The sequence below is a fragment of the Chinchilla lanigera genome, unplaced genomic scaffold, assembly GCF_000276665.1.
Source record: "Chinchilla lanigera isolate Chin_1 unplaced genomic scaffold, ChiLan1.0 scaffold00058, whole genome shotgun sequence".
In the NCBI taxonomy this organism is placed as follows: domain Eukaryota; kingdom Metazoa; phylum Chordata; class Mammalia; order Rodentia; family Chinchillidae; genus Chinchilla; species Chinchilla lanigera.
Genome location: NW_004955459.1, coordinates 3,561,197 through 3,587,163, shown reverse-complemented (window position 1 = coordinate 3,587,163; position 25,967 = coordinate 3,561,197). Strand labels below are relative to the sequence as shown.

At 48.2% G+C, this 25,967-nt stretch overlaps 1 protein-coding gene across 1 annotated transcript; it reads left to right on the top strand.

Moving 5' to 3' along the window:
• Positions 1 to 14,572: 14,572 nt before the first annotated feature.
• LOC102007088 lies at positions 14,573 to 25,710 on the top strand. Its single transcript, XM_013521036.1, has 8 exons — positions 14,573 to 14,668; positions 22,639 to 22,897; positions 22,996 to 23,070; positions 23,295 to 23,384; positions 24,216 to 24,329; positions 24,903 to 24,979; positions 25,058 to 25,110; positions 25,507 to 25,710. Exons 1-6 carry the CDS (start codon positions 14,573 to 14,575, stop codon positions 24,920 to 24,922), a joined length of 654 nt encoding a protein of 217 aa, XP_013376490.1. The 3' UTR covers positions 24,923 to 24,979; positions 25,058 to 25,110; positions 25,507 to 25,710.
• The last annotated feature ends 257 nt before the right edge of the window (positions 25,711 to 25,967 follow it).

The window sequence follows — 25,967 nt, the reverse complement described above, 5'->3', positions numbered from 1 at the left end:
ATGGGGACAAGCAGGAGCACAGCAGTGGTCACTGAGGAGGTGAGGATAGGAAGACAGGTTTGTTTTCTCAGATAAGAGAAAGGGCAGCACAGCTGAAGGCCTATGGGAATGATTTAGGACAGGGGGCAAGAACTGCTGGAGTGACTTCCTAGAAAAGACGGAGGATAGAAGATCTAGACGACTAGTAGTGGGTTGACTTGGTTTTGTTTTTGTTTTTGTTTTTTGAGACAGGGTCTGGCTATGCAGTTTAGGCTGGCTTTGAATTCACCATGGAGCCCAGGCTGGCCTCAAACTTACAGGGATCCTCCTCCCTCCACCTCCTGAGTGCTGGGGTTATAGGTGTGCACCACTACACCCAGCCCAATGGCTTAACTGGAAATGAGAGCCAAGGCGATTGTCTATGACTCTGAGTCCCACAGATGTGGGAACCCATGCTGACAGCTGGGTTTGTAGATCTTCTCTTCTGATTATTTTTTTCTCATTGAAGTCAGAAGCAAGGTTCTCAGCAGAAAACAAAGGTGAAGGTGAAGGTAGTAGAGACTTGTAAAGAAACTTGTGAAATAGTCACACAGGATATGACAGAAGGAATGGTCTCTAACAGGAGTTAGCCAACTGTGGCCCTCCAGCCAAATCCCACTCACCACCTGTGTTATATGGCCCGGGAGCTAAGAATGGCTTTTATATTTTTTAATGGTTGGAGAAAATAATCAAGAGAAGAAAATCAGTTTGCCGAGTGTGAAAATTATATGAAATCTAAAGCTTGGTTTCCACACAGAAAGTTTTTTTGGAACGCAGCCACACCCATTCTTGCCCATAGCATTGTCTATAGTTGTTTTTACACTTGTAACAGAGCTGAGTAATTGTGAGAGAGCATGTGGTACGCCAACCCTAAAATATTTACCATCTGGGCCTTTGCAGTGGGTTTGCCAAGCAATATGATTGCTGAGCACCTGAAGACTGCGGTCTTAAATTTAAAATGAGATACATCCATGTAGTTGTTACTTTTCTCTCTCTCTACTGTGACCATAGTGATGCCCATAATTAGGTCACAGCTTGGCTGTTGACCTAATAAAATGAAATCATATATGTAGAGTGGTTCCTACATAGCACTTAGCCAAAACGAAAGCCCAGGCACCTCCTGACATACTTGGGCTAACATGCACTCATGTGGTGAAGTGGGGATATTAGAATGGGATTCCTGTTAGATGGGAGCTGCTTCCTGAACCCTAGTTTTTCTTTTCCCAAACTTCTTTATATATCTGGGCTTATACATTCACTATATTTGTCAATCACCCCTAGTATGTCTTCCTGTGCATTAGCCCAATGTGTCATGTTGCCCCCAGGATATAAAACCCAGGAGGAGCGGCTACCCAGAATCCTCCAGCTGCTGTGCATTTGAAGCATGAACAACTGTGCTTCCTGAGCCTCGGGTGACCATCTTGTCATAAATTGTAGGCTTCTGTGGTTCCTTACCCCTTGCTGTACACCAACCCCAACTCAAAAGCAACGTTGCTTAACTTGTTGTTTGAGTGTTCTGTCTCTCCAGACTCGTGCAAGTGGTAGAAGCTGTAGCCCAAGAAACAAGGGTCTGAAGTGACAGCCCTTGCTCAGTGAATCTGTTTCATACTCCCGAACCCCACAAGGGGACAGAGCTCTGAGTCCAGCACATGTGGGTTCCAGAACTAAAGGTTTGACAGTCAAGTGCAAGCATTTTGGAGGTGCTCCCCTTACCCACCCCTCTCCCACCACCATCATGGATATTCACACAACAGCTTCCTAAAACAAAGATAAGCATTGGGAGGGAGGATGTTGGTGTCATCGTTTCCTCTCATGAATGAGAGCTGCCATTGTCTTTATAAGACAATTTGGGATTTTAATCCAATGGCATACAAAATTACTATTTTCTTATATTTAATTAATTTACCAAACTCCTTATGGTTCATTGGATTCAGTCCTGTATCTATGATCTTTCTGGGTCCATTACACTCATGAGATTTGACTTCATCTCTTCTAACTCATAAAAATCTCATCAAAATGGAAATAAAATGCAATTTTTAACTTTCTAATGAAGGCGCCTGCCTTGGTTCCCAAGCACTCTGGAATTAATGACCTCTCTCTCCCACCCTCTTTGTTGAAAATGCTTCAGTTCTTTATAGTCAGGGTCATGAATGGTCTCTGCCCCTTGCTAATTCCAGCTCTCACATCACACAGGAGGGACACTGAGGAGAGAAGTGTGCCCATCCACAAAGCCACACCAGCTGCAGCAGGCTCTTAGGATTACAAATCCAGCAGTGACTTTGTTGTTATTATTAAGAAAAGAATGAGAAGGCACTGCTTCAATTTAAAAAAGATCAAAACTAATTTTGAGTGACTCCTGCATTGATGTGGAGTGTAGCCATCCAGGTCCCCAGAACGGCCCTGCAGCCATCCCTGCCTGAGCTCCTTCCACACACCACACACCAGCTTGGCTCACCTAACAGAGGTCTTGTATAATTACACAGAGCAGAATGGAAGTATCATCACCTAAATTTCAAGTGAGAAAACTGAGGATGGAAGGCAGGGTTAAGCAGTTTGTCCATGCCTACACTACGAGCAAAGGGTAGAGCAGGGTTAGTCATAGCATTCCAAGGCCAACTGCAAAGATGACGATGGCAGCACATGCCAGACTTCTGCTCCAGGACACCCTAGGGTGAGTGTTGTCCAGGTACTGTCTCATCCAGGCTCCAAGGCTAATCCAACAATAGATATGGTTATCTGTCTCAATTTGCAGAGAAGCAAATAATGTAGAAAGGTAAAGCAGTTCCCCAAGACCATAGCACCCAAGAAAGTTTGACTTATTCCACTGTAAACACTGTGGGCTCCTTTTACTCAAAGCCTACACGATCTCTTCATCAGCAGCCCCACTTCTGACCCCTGACTAGAATACTAATGGACCCTCTCCTCTTGTTCAAAGAGACTGACATTTTTCAAACTCGGTTTTTATTTAATGTGAGTGCCTCTGAACATAGCCAAGGAAGAGTCTCATGGACTATTCAGACTTTCATCAGTGCTTCCCAATCTAATCTATTGATTTTAATCCTGTCCCAGTTCCTGGGAAGACAGTCATTGCAATGGGTCCACAGTAACTCCTGGCCCCTGTGGTAGTACCCAGGACTGTTTATATGTATCCCAGCTCCCACTACTACTCAAGAGGGTTGTGCTGCCCTCCCTTTGAATTGGGTGAGGTCATGTGATTTGCTCTGAACAATAAAACATGAGAAAAATAATATGTGTCCCTTCTGGGCAAAAATGTTAAGAAGTGCATAATTTACCAAATTCCTTTTCACCCATCTCACTAACGGAGAAACCCGTGTAGAAATGGGACCTCCATTAGCCTGGTTCCCAAAGGGACTCTAAGCATTGAGCCCCCTGCCAACCCTCATTATACAGAGTACTGAATTCTTCCTATGCAAAGCCCCTGAGAGATGGGTGGGTTATTAATGCAGCACAACTTGGCCATACACATACAATGCATATTCCAAAAATCTCCCACTCATCGCTATGACCCCCACATGTACACTTACAGCCCCATACAACCACTCAAAAATATGCACACACACTCCAACAACCAGTGCAGACATGTACACATACACTTTTACAACCCTGTTATGGTTTGTGTTTAGATGTCCCCCCAAAGCCTCATGCAGTCATGGGGTGGGCTTCTAGCTTTTTTGATTGACTTATGGGCCAATGCTGGGATTATGAGTGTGAGTGTTACATCCACACTAGGGTGGGTAGCCTGCATACAATATAAGGGAGGGAAAGAGGTTTACTTGCTGCTCCTCCTCCCTTTTTTGCTCTTGTTGCTTTTGCTGTTTTCTGCCACCTTGAACTGTTGCCCCCTGTCATGTGCCACTCTGCCTTGGAGCCACCTGAGTATGGACTGAAACCTCCACAAACTGTGAGCTAAATAAACCCTTCCTTCCCTCATTTTGGGTGTCAGGTATTTTGTCTCAACACTAACAGAAAAGTAACTAAGATAAACCTAGGAATAGACACAAACATAGATATATGCCCCACAACCAACTATACTCCCCTCAGACACACCCTCCTCCCCTCACACACACTTTACTACTTCCCTTCCTAACTCATGGACAGGAATGTGTGTGGAGGAAGCATCAGAAAATCCTGGCTCTGTGCTAAGCTGCAGGGAACAAAGATGAATAAGGCATAGTCCATGAACTAACAGAATACACAACTGGGGGCCCAATGTGTAATCACATAAATCTACTTCAGCTCCTTCACTGAGAAAGAAACCACCAGTGGACTCTTTCCTTTAGTTTTCTGAAAATTTGCTTGATTACAGTTGTATAAAACCACCTGATATGCCCGGCATGGTAGTGCATGCCTGTAATCCCAGCACTGAGGAGGTTGAGGCAGGATTATTGCTATGAGTTTGAGACCAACCTGGACTATGTAATAAACCCTGTCTCAGAAAAAAAAGAAGAAAACCCACTTGATTATATATATATATATATATATATATATATATATATGAAGAGACAGCTTCACATGTCCACCACACACTCATGTGATCTCTTTCTCCACACTGCTCCTCTTGGATCTCCCTCCACCATTTGGAAGGCACGCTGTGTGCCCCAGTGTGCCCCAGTGTGGTGCCCACCTCAAGAAGCTCTCTATCCAGAGTTGAACAATGTGGTATGCTGGACTTTATCATAGGATGTGAGGCTGTGTCTGCCAGGGACACTCAGAAGTAACATCAGCCCACAAAGGGACAGCAGGCAGGGTGAAGAATCAGTGGGTGCTCTCAGATGGAAATGGAGCTTTGCACAATCCAGGCATAGGAAAGACAAAGAAAAAGTGTTAGCATGTTTGGTGTGCCAGCCAGATACCAAGGGAGAGTAGAGAAGGTAGCACTCCTGGTGGAGTTTAACAAGGGTGCATCTCCCTCCCTGGCTCCTCCCTTCATCTTCTGCCTCCTGCCTGCCACGAGGTGAGTGACTATCCTCCACCAGACCCTTCCACCACACCTTCCTGCCTTGGCACCAGCCAACCATGGACTGAAAACATGAGGCAAAATAAACCCTTTTCCTTTAAGTTATGGGTGTCAAGTACTTTGTTCCAGTGAGGAGAAAGTGACTAAGACACATAGTATGTGAGGGATTCAGCCCAAATTTTTCAGGATCCTTCAACCCCCTACACGCATGATAAGGAGCCTTACTTGGCCTTTCAAAGGTAGAGAATAGGGGCTGGGGATATGGCTCAGTTGTAGAGTTCTTGCCTTGCATGCACAAGGCCCTGGGTTTGATCTCTAGCACCACAAAAAAAAAGATAGAGAAAAAAACTCCATGGTGCTCAACAAGCCTTAGTGAGAGAGCCTCCACCTTACAGGAGTCAACTCTCTCAGCAAAGCTCCTTCCCACCCATACTGACATTGCTTCCCTTTGGCCTCATCTAACCATCCACCCATCTACCCATCCATCTAGCCATGAGTCTACCCAACCATTCGGCTACCCACCTATCCATCCTTCACTCGATATACATTCCTACCTACCTCCTTTGTTCCAGACCTGGTCTGGCAGCTGGACCAGCAAAGAGAAAGAAACCACAAAGATAGGGTTACTGTGGTTGGTTGGGACCTCAGAGCAGCCCAGGAAGCTGGTTTGTGGTTGGAATCCTACTCTGCCCACATTGCCTTGTCTAGAATTTCTTCCTATATAAGGCACCAACTGTAATAGTCAGATGTCTATTGTTGTGGGAAAATGCCTCACATAAACAACTTAAATGGAGGGAAGGTTTATTTTGGCTCATGGTGTCAGAGGTTTCAGTCTATGGCTGCTTGGCCCTGTTGCTTTGGGCCTGTGGGAGCAACAAACATCATAGAAGAGGAAGGTAGTAGAAGAAAGCAGCTTACCTCATAGGGCCATGATCCCAATAACTCCTTCAAGAGCCCACCCACAATGACCTAACTTCCTCCAACTAGGTCCCACCTTTTAAAGGTCCCACCACCTCTTAAGAGTGCTATGGACTGACAACCAAGGCTTCAACATGTAGGCCTTTAGAGGACAATTAAGATGCAAACTCTAGCAAGTACCGTACCCTTTAGGGTGTGAGTGCTTTTACATATTGTGCCCTCTGATGGGAAAACTAAGGTCTGAAGATGGTGTGTGTGGACAAGGAGCCTCTTATCTGGGATGGCAGGGTCTAGCCATTCCATAGGCCTGGCTCCCATGGTCATCATTTTGTTCCCAACGTATCACCTCTTTTGACAGCACAGGTAAAGGTGAGTGAAGGGGGCAAATGAAACCTGTCCCAAATCAGTTCTTTGCCAGCCAGACACCCTTTCCCTCTGACAGCTTCAAGTAGTTCATCTTCAAGTCACTCTAAATCTTTCCATGCAATTAACAAGAGGTCTGCTGTTCTCCCACCAGACTTAGTTTTAGGAGCACAATGAGAACATGGGGCTGGGAGCTGAGCCCAGACCAGAACCCCTCAACACAAAAGAGAGAGAAATGCTGCAGTCTTCCCCCTACACAGAGACCCTGGTAGCAGTGGAGCCTTGCCCATAACCACCACTCTTTTCTCTGGCCCCAGATGAAGTCAGCTTCTGAGGAGCCAATTGACACTGGAGTTCATAGGGACCTCACAGATCCATGAATGGGGGCTCTCTGGGCCCAGGGGAACAGATGGTATCTCAGGGATCACCTTCAGTCCTACAGATATCAGCTACAGATGCGTGTGCAGTGATCCTGGCAGAGAAGCAGCTGATAAGTGCTTAAAGGCATTGGTATCACCACTGCTTGTGTCCTTTCTTGGCTGGACATCAAGGCTGACTGGTGTGAATCTGACAGGGAGCCATCATGGGCCAAGCACATCACTGGTGCCTAGATGGCACTGACCTGCTAGCTTCTCATGCTCACAGCTTGCCTATTCTAGTTGAGAAAACTGGAGTTTCTGCTCAGGCCTGCAGCATCTCTACCACCTCCTTCTTCATCCATGCCAGCATGAAGGTTCATGTCATGTAACAAGTTGACTCGGCCCTAAGGTGCCCAGATACTGAGTCAAATGTTATTCTGGATATGTATGTGAAGGTGTTTCTGCACAGGATTTCCATTAAAGAAGTAGACTGAGTAGAGCAGATTGATCTCCATAATGTGGATGGGCCTCAACCAAACAGTCAGAGGCCTAGAGAGAACTAAAGGCAGAGCCTCCTGTCAACACGAGATTCTCCCTGCCTGCGGCCTTGAAGCTGGAATGACAGTGCTGCCGATTTGGGGCTTGTCACCCTCCATAACACTTGAGCCACTCCAACAGATGAAGGATGAGGATGAGGATGATGAGGATGATGATGATGATAGATAGATAGACAAGAGATAGATAGATGATAGATAGTTAGACAGATATAGATAGATAGATGATTGATCATAGATAGATAGACCATAGATTGATAGATCATAGATGATAGATATTATAGATAGATAGATAGATATAAATGACAGATACATACATACATACATACATACATGTATCCCACTGGTTCTATTTCTCTGGAAAACCTTGACCAATGCGCCATCATTCTAGAAATCCTTTACCCACACCACAGCCTCTGAGTGCGGAAAAGACAGGACAAGACAGAGGAGGTGGAAGTGAGCCGAGGAGGCAGTGGCTGCAGCCAAAGGGCAGGGTCTGCACACCAGGCCCAGAGGGGCCCACCTTCCCCTCCCATAGCAGTTGTCAGTTCTGTCTAGGCGCCCTCTTCCCGTGGGGCCAGAATGTGCACCTGTGAGTTCTCAGCACTGTGCAAGGCCCTGAACAAATGAGTGCTTCTTTTCTGAGCCCCAGGCTTCTGCTGCTAGAGGGGGAGAGGAGTTGCTGTTCTGAACCCAGGGCCTGCTGGGCTAGGGTGAGCTGGGGTTGCGAGCTCCAGACCCCGCCTGGGTAATCAAGCCCACACTTTCACTCAACCCCCATGCCTGGGTGACGAAGGGCTCAGGGCCTCTCAGACCTGGCTCTTTCCTCATACCCCACACTGTCAGACTGGGTTGTGGACTCTTGAATTATTTCTCTATTCTTGAAAGTTTCTGCCTGAGCAGCTCTCCCACGCTGAGTCCACAGGGTAGCAGCTCTCAGGGCCTGCAGCGCTCAGAGTGGTGTCTTGTCCACCAGCCTGCTTACCTGTTGCTCTTCTAAGGATGGCTCTGCAAGCCCTGGACACCGCACACCTTGCCCCAGAGTGCCCAGGGTATTGCTGGCAAGTGAGGGCATCAGGAGCCAGTCCACATGGTAATAATACTTAGCAGTCTATGCTGGACAGCACTTCTATGGCCTTGTCCTCTGAGGACTGCTGCATTGAACCCAGGGGCAAGTAAGGGGGCTGAGTGACCTCTGCTTGCCCCAAGGCAGCCTACCCTCCCCACAAGCCCAACGTCCAGGCTCCCCTGCTTTAACCCACATGCAAGCAGGAGGCCAGCAGCATCTGGCTCCACAGGGCTGGTCCCACCCCATGACATCACTCCATCACCCAGAGCCTCAAAATGCCCCCTAACTCCTCAGCAGGTGGCAGGACTAGGTGCCATCCCCACCATCCCCCTACACCTGCCTGGATTGGCTTCAGCTGCTCTTGCCTGTACACAGGTGCAGGAGTCTCCTGCCAGCCTCCCTGCCACAGGAGGGACTTGGTTCTGACACCTGCCCCTGAGCTTCCCTTAGGAAGTAAGCCATGCTAATATCTGAGTGATAATATCTGAATCCTGCTAGGATCACCTTGCTGGTCTCCCCCAGCCACTCCTCAACCTCACAATCCCCTCCCCAGCCACCTGCTGGCCTAAGACAGAGCTCCGCTTCCTCCTCCACCTTCCCCGCCTCCCACCCCAGGCCTCCCTCCGCCTCAGTTCCTTGTCTGACTGAATCCTTCAAAGCTTAGAGCCCAGCCTTTTTCTCCTTGAGCAAAATGGCATTCTCTTGGTACATACTGTCCAAACTTTTTTGTCTGACTTCCTATATTTGTCTTTTGGCTTCTGCTTTCTATGTGCTCCAGATCTAGAGGAAAGGCCCCCTTGGGCCAGAACCCCCAGACCTGAGCTCCCACAATGCTCTGGACTCCACACTCCAGTGCCTCCCTCAGCTCTGGTCTCACAGGCGACTCCCAAGACTGACACCAGAGCACAGCTTATTCTTGGGCAGATCACAGGCGGGTTTAGTGTCACCTTCAGCACAGATCCCATGGGAATGGGGAGTGGAAGATTCACCCTTAACCCCACATAAAGGTGCTCTAGTGGAGACGCCCAGGCCCTGTAATAGAAGGGGAAGGATTTGTGTGTGGAGGAAGGGAGACAGAGACAGACAGACCACACAGAAAATGACAATGGCTATTCACGTATATACGTGTATATATCATGTGTCCCTCATCGGCATGTATATGGGTGCGTGCGGTTCGTGTGCCTGTGTGTGGTGTAGATATGCCTTCTGGGGTTATTGGCAGGGTTTGCATTTGGTGAGGAAGTGATTTCTCGTCATTACTGCTTCCTGCCACAGAACTGAAATTTCCACACTGGGGACAGCGGGCGTCGGGAGGTGTCTGTGAGGCACCAGTGGAAAGCAGAAGAGGAGCTTTTCTTCTTGGAGCCAACACTCCTTAGTGTGCTGCTTTGGGCAAGTTACTCAGCCTCTCTGAGCCTCTGCACCCATAGGGTTGAGCAGAAGGTTAACTACAGGACTAAATATGGAGAATCAGCACCTGCCAAGAAAGGGGAGGGGAAGCGCCCTGCTCACCATGCCCTCAAGGGAAGGAGAACAAAGAAACACAGTATGAGGAAAATAACCCCCAGCTAGTGAGAGCCCTGCCAGGCCCTGGGCCCAGCACTGAAGCTTGTGAATGAGTGTTCCTATGGAAAGTGCATCAGTGATTTTCAGTATAATTAAGATGGATGGCTCTAATAATCCTGCGGGGCCTGATTCCAAGCCACATGACCAGGCAGTTAAAAGGAGTTTTTGTACACTTTGCTTCAGTGGACCCTGGAGCCCATCAGAGGAATGTGGATGAGTATCAGGTTAATAATATCCCTTAGTTACTGCAGACTGATCAGGTCTGCAATCTCCCAAACGAGTGTACAGTGAAGGCTAAATAAAAAGAGGCTAATGGAACGATTTCAGGGCTCCAGGAGGATCAAAGCCTTCTCACAGAATCCAAAATTCTCTCAGGGCTAAGACCACGACCTTCTCTGGGTGGCCCATATTTATTTGGTTATCAGATAGACTGGGCGTGGTGGCACATGCCTGTAATCCCAGCACTTGGGAGGCTGAGGCAGGAGGATCACTACAAGTTCAAGACCAGCCTGGGCTACAAAGTGAGCTCAAGGGCAGCCCAAACTGCATAGTGAGACCCTGTCTCAAAAAGACAAAAAATAAAATAAAATAAATATTTGGTTATCAGAAGAAAGGAGGGGAGTACTCAAGAAGGGTGGAATTATTCAAGGACTTCTCCAAATAAGGTATTATGTTAATCCTTAATAAGGGTTAAATTAATCCACCCAGGAGTGAGATGACCGAGACTATAGTCTTCATCTAGTTGAAATCTGATCCAGGTGTCCCTGGCTGTGATCTTGTCTTATCCTTTGAGGCTTTCTGCCTTCATCCGCCATTATAGGTTTTAGTAGGAATTTGTGACTCACAGAGGTTCCCTTACTATGTGTGAACAGTGTGACCTCCTCAGCACACAGCTTGGAGAGCAGGGTGACAGGGTGACAGGGAGACTGGTGCTTTCACAGAGACCTCTACTGTGGAGTATTAAGGTGGAAGCCGATCATGGTTAGGACCCTTCATCTGACTTTGGAGTCTGTCTTTGATGAGCTGGGTGCTCTTGGGCAGGTTCCAGGGCCCTTTGGGACTACCGTGTCTTCTTTTGTAAGCATTCGTGTTTTGTAGGGTAAGACTGACAAGGAAGGGCTCTGCTGGGGACCAAGACACCACATCTCAGTGGGAGCAGGTACAACTTTGTTCTGTCTAAGTAGTGGGTCAAGATGACTTTCCCAGGCTTTGGTGGTCCTGTCAAGTGCTGTTGGGACTTCAATCTATGCTGGTGTTACTCACTCACTACGAGATCACACTGCCCCCAACCCCACTCCCCACCACCCCCAATCCCCACTGCACAGCATTAGCAATAGCACCTGCTAGCACTATTGCCAGGATCCCTGTGCTAGGCACTGTGTTAGACCTTTGCATGAATTTTTTTAAAAAATTCCCACTAGTTCTCCATTATCATTGCTAACAGGTGAATGGCATGGTGGCAGCTATGCTGATCCCATCAGAATCTCCCTGGCTCTGGATCCTGCCCCCATCAGTGCTCTACAGTGCCAGATTGTAAGTGTCAGAATGTTGCTCCTTATGAAGGTGAGTCTTCCAAAGTCTACCTAGCAGAGAATAACCTTCCTTAGAGGCTGTGGCATCCTCCCTTGGGGCCCCGGTAGATCTCTCTACTCTGTCCACTTGGGGGACTCCCACCCTTGGACCAAGCCCACTGCCTCCAAAGACAGATCCCAACCCCTCACTCGCTGCAGAGGGCCCTGTCCCTCAGGAGCCTTCCTCTCTCTAGGCCTGCATCAGCAGAAAGGCCACCAGGATCTTGGCCAGATGCTGCCTGTACCCTGCACAGCCCCTTCATCTCCAGCCCGTCTGTTCTCTGGGCAGTGGTGTGCACGCAGGACTGGCCTTAGGGCAGACCCCTGGGCCATACCATGGTTGGCCCATTACTAAGTGGGCAGGCTTAGACAAGTCACTCTATTCCCCCCATGCCTCAGTGTCTCTATCTTTGAAATGGAGACATTCTTGCCACACATGGCTACTGAGAAGACAGGGCTGCAATGTCTGCAAAGCTTGATGGTTAATCATTCCCAGCCTCTCCTGCCCTCACCAGGGGCTGGACGGGGCTGAAGTGAGTGAGAGTAGGTCAGGGAGAGCCCCTAGACGAAATGCCAGGGGAGACAGAAAACAGAAAGGCTGGATTAAATCGCAGATGCTTATCAGGGCCTGTTGGAATGATGGGACCCCATGCTGCAGAAAGAGCCATCAGGGACAGCTGCTCCAACCACAGCAGTCTAAGCCCCCAATTCTCAAAAGGAGAGGGTTAGTGGTCGGGCTCCCATCTCAAATACCCAACACCCGCTCCTCTGGGCCGTTATCCATAGGCCCTTACATCTAGTGTGTCTTCCCCTTGGTCCTAGCCCACTGCTCCCTGGCCACCAGGGCCACACCAAACCCCAACCAGCAGGCCTTGCCCCTGGCATCGGGTCCAGAAACCGGGAGGCACAGCCAGCTATGTTAATTAATGCTGAGAGACTTAAATACCCTGGGATTTTCTGATGGAGTCACTTCCTGAGGGAACCCGGGACCGTACAGAACTCAGGACTAGGGCCTCAAGGTTCCCAGCCATGGCCCTCGCAGGCCCCTGACTGCTCTGAGTCCCACTTTCTCCACGTATGAACTGAGGACAGGAATGCTTTCTCAGTATCTCACACACAGTGGGCAGGTGTAAGCGGACCCCTGCCAAGCTGCTTTCTTTTCTCTTTCAGCTGCACTCCAGCTAAGCTACAGAGTAGGGAGGGAGGGACAAGAGGAAGGAAGACAATGGCCAGGGTCCTTTACTGTGTCCACACATTTCCTCCTTCGGTTTCTTGAGGATGTGATGATATTCTAGGTGGGAGCTTTGTATGAGTTCAGAGCCCTTTTAAATCCTATAAACCAGGGATCCCCAAACCGCAGTCCATGGCCTGTTAGGAACCTGGCCACAGAGCCAGAGGTGAGAAGTGGATGAGCAAAGCTCCTCGTGTATTTAGAGTCATGCCCCACTGCTCACATTACTGCCTGATGTCTGCTTCTGCCAGATCAGGGCCCTTGTGCCACAGAAGGAAGTCACACGCCCTGGCAGGAAGGCACGTGCATGCGCATATTGAGAAGCAAGTGGTGCAAGAGAAGATCTTCTCCCCAAAGGCAGCTGGAGGTGGTGCGAACACAGGGCTTTAGAGCCTGAGAAGGACTGTGATGCTCAGGGCTCCAAGGAGCTGAGAGGAGATGTCCAAAGCCAGATCACCTTCTTTATCACTTTGCTGGAAACTTCAGCAAACACATTTCACAGCTCTGCTGAGTCCTGGGACGTAGCCAAGAGTAGGAAGGGTGAAGATCTGGGAAGAGAATCAATCAAGAGTCATGGGAGGCAAGGGCCGGACCAGGTGGGCAGTGACATCGGTGGCCTAGCCCACCAGCCGGAAGCAGAGTCAGGATCTTCATGTGCCCTCCATGTGGCTGCTAAACCAACAACCCAGACCGAAGAACAACCACGTGACCTTCCTGAGCATCTGCTCAAGGGTGGACCATGTGTCGTTTGTTTCACACCGAGGATTCCCTAACTCCACAAGTCCTCAAAGAGCAATCACCACCTCCCCGGGTTGTGGAAACTGCATTCATCCTATCATCTCTGCAGCTCCCCATGTGGACCTTGCAAGCAGCTGGGCACATGGCAGCCACAACCTTGGGCTCCTCTGTCATGAGGCCACTCCTTGGGCCTCAGAGAAATCTCTGCTAGTGCCCAGCCCACAGCAGCCCCCTTCACAGCCTTCAAAACTCAAGAGACTGCCATTGACTCCAGCCCCAGAGTAGCTGCCCATCTTCCTGCTAGCATGAGTGCTTAAATAACTGTTTCCAGATGAAAACACCAATAGCATTCAGCTCGCATGGTTGGTGATGGTTGACCCTTAGGTAAGAAGCACCATGCCCTGACCCTAGGCCTGCTGGTCCCGACCAGAGATGGTGTGTCTGAGGGGCTTAACATTAAGCTTATGTCTGACACACAGCACACATTTCTTAATGTTTGGTTATCACAAATGAACTGGACCCCAGCTGCCTCCAGGGACTTCCATAGATGAGGGCCTACATTATGCTAAAAGTTTGACACAGCTCTTCTCAAACACTCAAGAGATAGCATTTTCATTTTCTCCATTTTAAAGAGGAGGAAACTGTAGCTCAGACACAGAAAGAATGTGGTCAAAGACTTTGCAGCAAGAAAATGTCAGAGCACAATTCAAGCCTAGAATCAGCCCAGCAAAGACTGCATGCACATTTATTCCTCATTCCACCACCCTATCCCTGAAAGAAAGCCCTGGAGTGAACCTGCTGTGCCTCCTGGATGGTAGGTGTGGGTAGGAGGGGACTTAGTGTTCATTCAACTGGGGGCCTAGGCCTGTGGCCCTCCGTGTAGCTGACAGATGTAATGCGAGTTCACACGGTGACTCCGGCTTCTCCATCCACAGGGGTAGGCTTTTGGGCAGCAACAAGCGACCTTGTGAGTCTCTTTCCTCACCGGGGCCATCTAGTCCCAGTCTGCAAAGCACCCTTAGCGAGGCAATTTCTCTGCTGTGCTGTGCTGTAACCTTTGCATACAGCCCTATGTTCCCAGAATCACTGCTGAGCAAAAGAACACGGGCCCGAGTGTGGCTTTTTTCTGCTTCACAATGCCTGGGGAACTAACTGGGCCATTCACATGGTCTGGGGGATGGAATCATCCTGAGATAGCTTTGATCTCATGTTGGCTCTGGGCCAGAACGACGTGAGAAGGATCCACCGGGAACTGCAGGCTGGGTGCCACAGTAGCTGTGTTCCAAGAAGGAGCATCCCGAGAGTAAGCATCCAGAGTGCGCATTCCAGCAGGACCAGAGGAAACACCAGGACTGTGTGGATGCTGCTCTGGGAGGCACAGTCATTTCTCCTGTGCTCTGTTCTTACAACTGAGTCACAAAGGCCAAGCCAGATCAAAAGGAGAGGAAAGATCCCACTTCCTGACAAAAGAATAGCCAGTTCCTTTTGCCAAAGAGTATGCGGGTGAAACATAGGGTTCCATCTTCTTTGGAAAAAAACCATTTGCCATACCTGGGAAGGGAACAAGTGCAACTAGTAAGATCCAGGGACCAAACTGATCTACCTTTATAACAATGTTCCTAGTGGCTGGACTCTCCTGTCCCACCCAGGGAGCACTGCCTCCACCCTGCCTGGCCTGACAAAGCAACCCAATTGGATCAGGGGCTCTAGACCTTCTGTGCAGTTACCACCCCTAAGAAATGTGTGCTGAAAGGCCAGAGATTCATTCTGAATGAATGAGAAGCAGGCCCCTTTGACCTTAAAAGATGTCCAACATCCTGGCATTGACTACATGCTCCTGATCTAGGTGTTTATCACAAAACCCCTGACAGCCAGCTCATCATCAGGCAGAAGAAAAGATGCTCTCGTCTCAAGCTATAACCACAACTCAAGCAAACACCAAGGGCCCATGGGGATTCCATGAGAGCAGGGAGACATCCCCATCTCAGGCCCAGTGGATGTCTATCTCTGCCTGCTTCTCCTGGAAAAATGAACACCCCACTTGAGAACTACAGCATCATTTCATCCAGACCAATATAGACAAGCGTGACTGTAGCCATTGTCCCTACTGTCACAGTTATCTTAGATGTCACATCTGTCTCCAAGACATCTGTGAGGCCTTGTCCTTACACACAAGGAGTGTCATGAAAGGGACCTACTTTCAGGAACAAAGAGGGAACATGAGCAAACTTGCTTTAAGGACATCTCCACCAGAGGACAGCAAGAGACCTCAGAATCACAGCAGAGCCTTGGAACATAGACATTCTGCTTTGGGTTTGTGGTTGAATGAAAGGAGCCATTTCCCTTTCTTCTCTGGGTGTCCAAGACTCCTTAAAGGCAACTGATAGAGCTCTGGGTTCCCATCTAGGAGTCAGGACCTGCTGCCACCGAAACAGGCAAGAAGTTGAGGACGTCGTATGTAGGGAGCGGTGGATGACATCACCTCCACCGAGAGATCAGAAGTCACAGATGAGCCACATGGACTGTAAGCTCATGGCTTCATGGGGGATGTGCCTTGACCACTGGCAGCAGGAAAGCCAAGAGAGCCAAGACATTGAGAAAAAGGAAATGACCTGCAGAAATGTTGTGACGACTGTGACCCTATTTTTGGAGGAAGGCTGGTAAGGTCTGAGGAAACCATAGCTTGGTCAGATTCCAACAACCCTGTAAATTAACAACAGCAAGCATGTCACAGTGAGTGTGTAATTAATTGCCTGGTTAAAAACATAAACTTGGGCCATGACAGAAATCAGAGATATGGAAATTACTGCACACAGAAACATCTGAGTAGTCTTTAGGATTCAAGAGCTGAGGAGGGTAGAGACAAGATGGAAATAACTTCAGAGAAAGGGAGACTGAGTGCAGAGGCCCAAGCAGGAGAACACCAAGCCCAAGTTGGGGCCTCATCAGGTTCCATGGAGATTACTGGCTGCGCTGAGTCCTTCTCCAGTCCATGCCCAGCTCCAGCCTGCGTCATCCTCCAGAACAGCAGGGAGATGGCAGGCAGCTCTTTTTCTTTCAGGCCATCTGGCCACGGCCCCTGACTATGCACAGAACGTCTCTACTCTGCCACAGGGATAGATAGGACGGTGCCCTATAGATCCTTGACCTTGACTCTTGATGCTTCCAATCTTTCCCAGGAGCATCATTCACTTAAAATTCCTTCCAATTTCAGTCAAAATTCTTTTGATGGTCATTAAAATTACATGAGTGGTTTCATGAAATTTTAATGTTCTCTACCAGCAAGTCCAGGAGAAATCCCCTCAGGCATCCCCACTGATCATTCTAAGTAGATACAACAAAGCATTTCAAGACAAAAGTTTTAACCTGAAAGAAAATGAAATGAATATTTCATTTATGACGGCTTATCTGGTAATGAATTTTTCTGTAATTTTTTATTTAAAAATATCAAACAACTAAATCTAACCTCTTGTAAAAGCATTGACCAGCCAGATACCAACCTCTTGGATTTGTCAAATGTCCTTTCAACCAAAGTTCCTTGTGATAGCTGATCAGGATGTGTAAGACAATGACCTCTAAGATGATCTCGTGAACCAAGTGAGTAGATTTAATTGTGCACTTTGTTAAGACAGATGTCCATGTAATGTCCGGTTGTACCTCGCTCTCTCACTGCCATTGTCCTAGTATCCTCACAGCTCACCTTCTTGGAAGCAGAAGCTTGTGCTCAGGACTTGACAGCCTCCCAGAAGATTCCAGGAGACCCCAGAAGTATTATAAAGCCCCAATCCAGGTAACTTCATATGCCAATGTTAATGGGTAATAGTGACTTTATGTGCTACTGTTGTTCAGTGAAGTGTATACTTATCTTTTGTCCCTGGTTCCTAACAGAAAACCTTGAAATTCTTAGAATCTCCTGAGTGATAGGAGAATATTTGTTACTCATGGAGGGCTCACAAGACCTTACCTGACCATACCTAGTCAGTCACTATTAAGATTTATATCTAGATGTCCCCCAAAGCCTCATGTGCCCATAGATGGGGCTTTGGGGAGGTGATAGGAACATGAGTTTAAAGCTAAATGTGATGCTGGAAGGTAAAACTAGGTGGAGGTGCTGGGTTCTGAGGTGTGGTCTGGAAAGGTCTGTCTTTCTGCCTCCTCCTTAACCACTCTCTGCTTCCTGTTTGCCATGCCATGAGCTGTTTCTCCTCTGCCATGTCACCCTGCCTTGGAGCCACCTGACTATGGACTGATTCCTCTACCAACTGTGAGGTGAAATAAACCTTTCCTACTTTAACTTGTGTCAAGTATTTCACCTCAACAACAAGAAAGTAACCAAGACACTCGCACAAAATGAATAACTTAGCAGGAGAACTGGCCACACCAAAAAGATCACCATGTGATTGGAGGGTTGACCATCTCTGCTACAAAATCTCAGCCCAGCCTCCAGTAAAGCCAGGAAGGCCTGGAGATTAAACTCAATCAATGGCCAATGATTCAATCAATGACACCTACAATAATGAAATCCCATTAAAAACTCTGGATCTGAGGCTTGTGTAAGCTCTCTGGTTGGTTATACATCAGTGTATCAAGATAGCAATGCATCTGAGAACATGCATGTGGGAACTTCCAGTCGTATCCTCTCCTCCGCGTCTCTGCATTTGGCTGGTCCTGATTTGTCTCCATTATGATAAAACTGTAATCATAATTAGAGTGCTGTCCTGGGTTCTTTGCATTGTTATACTGAATTATCAAATCTGAAGACAGAGTGGAAACCCCTATATTTCATAGGTTGTTGAGAAGAAAAGGTAGCCTGAAGACCCCAGAGCTTATTGTTGGTGTTTAAAGGATATTCTTATGGAGAACTTTGACCTGAACCTGTGATGTCCACTGTGTGTCAAAGGTTACATTTCAGCTGTCCTTCCAACTAACTTAGGTTCACAGTGAGGGGGTGTAGCGAGCTAACTTCCTAACCCACATCAGTGGCTGATGATAGAGGAAGGGGTGCTGACGCTGTCACAGGCCCAGAGGGTTGATAAGTGAGAGGTTCGGAATTATGGCTGGCAGGATTCTGAGATGGCCTTCAAGATTCCTGCCCCTGGTGTTTGTACCCTGTATAATTCTCTCCAATTGGGCATAGGGAAGCATTGGGGTATAACAGATTTCACTTCTGGGACTAGGTTGTATGGTACACAAACCAGAGGGCCTTTTGTAGATATCACTGAACTCCCAAACAAGCGTACTTTGAATTAACAAACAGAGCTTATCTTGAAAATGGCCTATTTGACAGGGTTTGGGCCCTTCCCAAAGAAAGAAATCCAAAAGATGAGAGAGCCTGTGGAGAGGACCACACAGCAGGAACTGCTAGTGACTTCTTGCAGAGAGCAGCCTGCAGCTCAGTCCCACAGCCACAAGCCCAATCAGGTTTGGATAATGCACCCCACAAAGACCCATCTGTTAAAGCTCAGTGCTCAGCCTGCAGTACTGGAGGGAAGTGATGGAGCTTTTGGAAGGTGGGGCCTAGCAGAAGTATTAGGTCATGAGCACATGACTTTGAAGACCTGAGGGCTTTAGTCTCTTCCTCTTTCCCTTTACTTCCTGGTCACCATAAAGTGGGCAGGTTGTTCGGCCATGTGGTCCCCACATTTCCATCCTTCTCATTACAAACCCAGAGCAACAGGGCCAATCCTTCGGAGGCTGGAACTTCTAAAACTGCGAGCCAAGCAGGTTTTTCCTCTTTCTAATTTGAGTATCTTAGGTATTTGATTGGAACAGAAAGCCAACTAACACAACAGCCATGTGAGCTTCAAAGAAAATTCCAAAGCTCCAAACTGGAATGCAACCCACCTGACTTCTAGAATTCAGCCTTGTGAGATTTTCTGAGCAGACACCATGGCATAAGCATGTGTTGCTATAGGCCACTAACTTTGTGGTGACTTGTTACTCAGCAAGAGAAAACTAAGGCATGGGGAAACCTTTACTTGCAGTAGGAGGATTTCAAACGCCAAAGTGAGGGGTGATCTGATTATACATTCTGTCCCGCTTTAGTAAAAAAAAGGACGATTTGAGAGGGAAGCAATTAGTGTGAGGGAGACATAAAAGCAGATTTTAAGTAGGAATTGCTGTGGTTTGAATATGTCACCAGATTTCTTGAGTTAGCACAGTAAACCTCATATTCTTATGTTAATGGTATTTGGAGATGAGGCCCGAGGGGTGATTTGGTTATTCAAGTTCAGTCTTCAGGAGCAGATTAACTGTTTGGGGTTTAATGGATTACTGGATTGTGGGAGGAGAGCCTTTGTTATAAATGGGTTCTATCTGCCTTGCTTGCTCTAGAATGCCATCCACAATGCTACTACACAGCAAAAAGACCCACACCAGAGGTGGGATAGATGTCCCTGCCATGCCCTTGGACCTTCCAGCCTTCAGAATTATAAACCAAATCAGCCTCTACTCTTTATAAATCACCAGGTCTCAGATATTTTATTAAAGCAACAGGAAATCCACTATGACAAGAATCTAAAAGAGTTTCTTGTACTGGAAAGATATTTGGCCTTTAAAGGAGAAGCTTGATCTCCAACTTCACACACTGGATAAGCTGTCCTGTGTGAAGGTTTTGGACAGGCCTGGGTGACAGAAGCACAAGATAGGGTGTGATCTTCCCATGAGAAGATTCTAACTTCTTGGGATGTCTAGAAATGGCAAGGGCTGCTTTTCTCTTCATTCAGACCCCAAATTCTTGCCCCCAAAGTAGATAACAATGAATTATACTATAAATAAGAAGAGAAATCAGGACCAAAAAATAGTGATTTACAACTCATAAGAGCTACCAGTAATAGGCAGAGGGTTGGATTTCAAAGGCTCCCCCAGACTGTAAGTTTGGCTGCCACTTCAAAGGGTATCACTTTAGCCAGTAGATGATACAAATGTGGGAGGAAACTGAGCTGGTACAGGGCCAGGGACAGAGCAGCTCCTGACTCCTGTTTTTGCATGTTCCCCAAAGGGAAAGCATCCATCAAGGGAAAGGAAGACTCCAGGGCATCAAGCCCTAAACCTCGGGATAGAATTCTATCAAGTATGACTGTATCCCACAGAACCTACGCAGGGTTTCATGGTGACCTAGTGCCAAGCACAACCTTCCATTTCTTGCCAAGAGTAGATAAGACTTACTTTTATCATTCTAGCCCCATAACTCAAACCTGAGTTTGGACTTTATTACCCCTAATCTGAGGAAAGACTATACAGTACCTGCCAGGGAAAAGTAGAAGATATGGAGAAAGAGCAAAGAAAGCCAGAAATGGAATTCAGCAGGCAGAGGTAGCTGACCTAATTACCCACTACACGTTTCCCTCCACCCAGAGAGAATTTGGACTCCCTGTCACCCTGAGGTCTCCCTTGACTGCTCCCCAGGAGTTCTCCTTCTCCCTGCAGGGTTGAACTCCAGCTTCCTAACTTCTCCACCATCATCTTTCTTGTTGAACTTAGTTGGAGCACGTCCTTCAATAATTTCCTGAGAAAAGGTAGAAGAGGTCCATATTTAACCTCACCTGCTGAGCTAGCACTAGTCTTTCTTCCTCCCTGACTGATGTTGGCTGAGTGTGAAATTGTATGGCGGCAATACTTTTCCCAAAATGGAAAGCACTGCATCATCATGTGTTAGCTTCAGTTTGGTAGCTGATTACTATATATGGTCTATTTCTCCTCTATGCTTTGGTGGATTTTTCTTATTCCTAGAATGAAAATTCCTTCTTGGTAGGATCTGTCAATCTGGAAACTCATGTCTTTCAGTCCAAAATTTCCTTTTTTCTCATGGCTGTTGGCTTCCTGCTCTCTCCACCTGTACGCAGGCTGGCTGGGGCAAACTCAGAGTGGCTGGGAGGGGAGGACTTTGTAAGCAGTGGGCTTGCCTGTTATGCAGCTGTAAACCCTACCCAGAGCAGCACTCGAATGAACACCTGCTTTTCCTACCCTGAATTCCAGGGAATCACGGCGTGCCTTTCCAGCGGCATTACCTGAGCAGAAAAGCAAAAGAACAAAAACAATAAAAATCAGGGATATTCCCTAATCCTGACTCTGTCCAAAACCGGTGGGAGAGCAACAGCTCAGTAAGACTGAGAACATCCTTTTAGCCTCAGAGCCCACCTGATTAACGCAGCTAAATTTACAAGTACAACTACTTTTTATATTACCAATCCTTTATACCTGCCCTCCATATCCCCCTCCCTGTACAAAATGATTCCTCTCTGGATATACTTTGTAATTGAAGTTGTGTTAGAATAATTTCCTCTCCTCCATTTTCTTTCTGGAACTTCAACTCACTGGATATTGGACATCATAGATTATCTAATCTTAGTATCTTTTCTTTCTTATTTCGCATTGATTTTTTTTGCTGATGTCTGAGATATTTCTGAAACTTTTATCTCTCAAGCAGGTTTTTAAGATTTTAAATTTCTGCTGTCATGTTTCTAACCTCCAGATAATTCATTCTCATTCTGTTTTCCTTTTACATAGCAGCCTCAACTTATCTAAGGAAAGCAATATTCTGTCTCATTGTAGCGGAGTTCTAAGTCTTCTGCTTCCCAGTGTATCTCTTTCCCTGCAGTTTAGGTTTGCCTTGATTTGAATTCTCAGTTGCTTTTGTTTCTTCTTCACATTGAAAGATTCTCCTCTGCTCCTAATCTAGCCCAAGGAGCTCAGAAAGTTGAAAGCACAGAGCAGAGGGCAAAGCTTGGATCCAGAAGGACACAAGGATCCCAAAAGTTTTCCTTTACTGAGAAGGTTTTCTTCAGAAAACATTGCACAAAATAACTGCTGTAAAAGTAACTTCTCATTCTGCTTAGAACGCCCCCTACACTCTGCCTACACTGTCCTGAGAGTCAGCTACTGTTCACAAGAGAGCTACTGTTTTATATATTCTGTGAAAGTATATTTGCCAGCAGTTTCCCCCATGGCTGCCCATTTCTCTCACACCTAATCCTCCTGGTGTGCTGCTCTTTCATAGCCTTTTGAATGCCAGTTCTGCTGAGCTACTTCATACAGGATAAACACAATCAGGATACCTGAGCACCAAGCACCAGACAGCACAGTCATCACCCGGATCCTCAAGAGAACGCTCCCTACCAAACACCAGGAGCCCCATTTCCAGAGAGGTAACCTCACAACCAGGGCCCCGCTGGAGTCTGACACCAAAGCTTGTGTTCATCACAGCTGACCTTCCCCTAACCCTGTAGAATTTATTTTTGTTCTTCCAAGAGAATGTGGTTCCTGGGGTAACAGGGCTCCAGCATTCCATATGGAACTGCAGGCAGGGTGCACGGCAGAGGGAAGAGCCCAGAAGATGCTCCTCTCCTGCTCATCTGCCTCCTGCCCAGGGCTAGCGGGAAGAACTGTCTCCGCTGCTGGTCAGACTTGCCTGCCCCGATTGACTACGATCTGAAGATTCTCTGGGGCACCCCAGGGCCTCCCACAGAACTCTCCAAGAGCCTCCACTCCCTCTTCCAAGAGGACAGCATCTTGCTCCAGCACCGGTACCTTGGTGAGGCACAACCAGGAGGACAGAGATCCAGGCTGGCTTCTCCACTTGCCCTGGCCCTTCCCTCCCTAACTTTCTCCCTTCCCACATTCCTTCATCAGATCAGGATCTTGTAGAAGAGGAGACAGCCAAATTCTTCAACCAAGTAGACCAAGCCACTGGGAAGTTTAGAGATGGTAAGGAAACTGTGTCCCAGGGCCCCAAGGTTTTGGGTTTTCAGAGCTTGAGCCTCCAAACACTCCCAGGGGGCAGCTTTGGTCATGGGATAGGAAAAGGCCAGTCAAGGGTGAGAGATGTATCTCTGTGTGCTCTACAGAATGTCTGCTTGAAAACACTGGTTTAAAATCTCTGCCTTAAGCAAGTTGTATAACCAAGCATCTTCCCCTCCTGCTCCACCCAGACAAAACATCACTTCTGAAAGAGACTGATATGCACAAGGATCTCCTTGCTGAGAGGCTGAACAAAAGAGCTGAGAAGCTGAGGGAGCAGGGTGAGAGATAAGGTTGCCCCTGCCCACCCCTTCCTCAGCCCTTCATCCCACAGAATCCAGTCTGCAGGCCCTCCTGGGCCTTCCCAGAAGCCCCCAGCCTTGCTTGCCTGCAGCCTGGGCGCCTGCCACACCATCTCCATGTCCTGCTCACTCACCCCGACCCTCCCAGCTCTTCTGCCTCCCTAGCATCTCCGTTTCTTCACCCTCTCTCCTCTCTCGGCAGCCTGCAATGAGCCATGCGGTGAGTATGGCCCAGTCCTGGGCCTCAGTGGGGGATGTCAGTCTCTGCCCACTCTGGGGTCTTGCTTGTCATTGTCACAGATATCAAATCTAAAATGAAGATCACTGAGTTCGCCACCTGCAGGGCTCACTTTCTGTCTTGCAATGACCCTGTGCTCTGCCCAGGTCGGTGGCCTTTCCCCGTCCAGTCCCCCTCCTTGTGCTTCTCCTCCCCAAGACCATTGCTCTCTCTACCCATCTTCCTCCTCTCCCAACCTGGAACCTTTCTTGCTCTTCCTCCTTCTCCAGGAGCAAGTAGCACCCGTGGGATTCCTTGATGTACTCATGTCCAGCTTCAGAGCTATGCTGCCATCTTTCCCGAGGTTCTCAGAGTCAGATGCCTGGAAACTGGCCCAAACCCAACTCTACTTTCTCCAGACCTGCTCTGCCTTCAAGGTCCTCCTCAGCAAAGGTCCCCAGCCACACCCTTCCAAACAGGGAATCTCGCTCTACCTTCTCCCTCTGACTGACCATGTGGGATCACCACAGCTTTCTAAGTAACTCTTAAGGGTACCCTGATACATCCATTCTCACCTCCTCCTCTCTTCCTAGGACATCCTCACCTCCCACCTGGGTTAAGGCAGCCTTTTCTATCTGGCCTTCTTCCCATCCTGGCTACACCTCACTTCACCACCAGAAAACTCTCAAGGAGAACACTTACTCATGGTATTCCCTGTTTATCAACTCCAGTGGCTCCCAGCTTCCCTCAGATAGCTTCCAGACTCCCCGGAGTCCCCTTGTGAGCAACAGGTGCTCCTGTCCTACCTCCCTGACTCTCAGCCACATAAAGCTCTGGACACTCTGAACAGATGGGCGGTTTCATGATCCTGTCCACAACTCTGTCCTCTTTCCAGAACAGTTTTGCCCATGATCACTGGAGCTGAGCTCGTATTTGTCTTTCACAGTCCATTCCCAGGTCCTATGTCCTGAGCAGTTTTCTCTGACAGCTCCCACCCTCGGAGTTTTGTCAGTGTTCTTTGCCATCATCTCCCCTGCCCCATGCCATATCCTACTTCCTGTGGACACCACACCACAATTGTTGGCTTGTCCCCCTTCTGGAGAGAGAGAATTATGACTCACTCTTGTCTTAAGGTGTACCAGGCACAGAATAGAGACAGTGTCAATGTTTGCAAATAAGTGACTGAGTGGACAAATACAGAAGGATGTGTGGTCTTCTCTTGAGCAGAGGCAACCCTGCCTGGCTTCCCAATACAGGGCTCCTCCCCTTCATACCCGCAGCCAGGAACCTTCAGAGCTAAAGTGGGTTATGATCCTCATGAGCTTCGGGACTTTGCTGCCCCTGGTTGTAGCTGGAGGTAGGTGAGTGATTGCTCCCAGCCCCAGCATCCCCAAGAAAGACATGCCTGCTCCTTGACTGATTCATCTCCACCCAGTTTCCTGGCCCAGATGTTACCTTTTCTGGAGCAAGAAGAAGGAGACTGAAGAGGTACTAGGGAAAGAGACCCCTGCCAGAACCCAGGGCTGCCTCCACCGGGAAGGAGGGTGTCCTGGGGACAGTGGGGCCCAGGAGCTCTGGGTGGGGTCCTAGGATCTGGCATCCAGAGCAGAGTGGGATTGTGGGCCACAGATGCACCCAGGCCAGTGACACAAAACAGCAAAGCTCCAGGCCTCTGGCTCTCACACAAAGTGGTCCTGCTATCTGGGTCACTGTCCCTTGCCAACTCCTTCCTTTTGCATCCCCCCCTCCCCGGGCTACCTGCACATGTCAGCACCCTGGCCGTCTCTGCCTGGCTCCCAGGCGAGTGTGGCTAGTGGGCACTCCCAACAGGAGGGCAGAGGACAGAGGTCACGTTGGAAACCCCTGCTTCTTTTCTCTTCACAGAGACAAGGAGGCCACTTATCACCCAGAAATGAACCGAAGGCACTAGAAAGCTTGCAGCCACCTGGTTCTGAGCTTTCTGTCCTGTGACCCTCTCCATATACCAGAGCCACAAGAGCCTCAAAGTTCTGAGGGCCAAGAAATGGTTTCCCTACACACATGCCTTTGTAAATAGTCCCTTCATTAACACATCCCCTTGAATTCTAAGTAACTGTACCTTCTGCTTCCTGCCCTGACCCGAGAAGACTTCCATAACTCTATGGGCTGTCCTGTCTCCACATCGTCCCCTGTGACCTACCACCCTCTTCCTGTCCTGGTCCCCAGAGTGATAGCTTCTCATGCTCATGCCAGCATCACCTAATTGAAACACCAGGGACGAGGGCAGATGTGGTCTGGGTGGCTTCGGAGGTCACCATTTCTCTTCAGAGGTCTTCCCTTCAGAGGTCTCCCAAGAAAGGGTGAGC

Bases quoted from the DNA above. Each gene is read 5' to 3' on its own strand.
- LOC102007088 (XM_013521036.1), top strand. From the start codon at position 14,573: ATGTTGGCTCTGGGCCAGAACGACGTGAGAAGGATCCACCGGGAACTG. The intron at 22,898-22,995 runs GTGAGGCACAAC...TTCCTTCATCAG, and splicing joins GCTCCAGCACCGGTACCTTG to ATCAGGATCTTGTAGAAGAG. The intron at 24,330-24,902 runs GTATTCCCTGTT...TCATACCCGCAG, and splicing joins AAGGAGAACACTTACTCATG to CCAGGAACCTTCAGAGCTAA.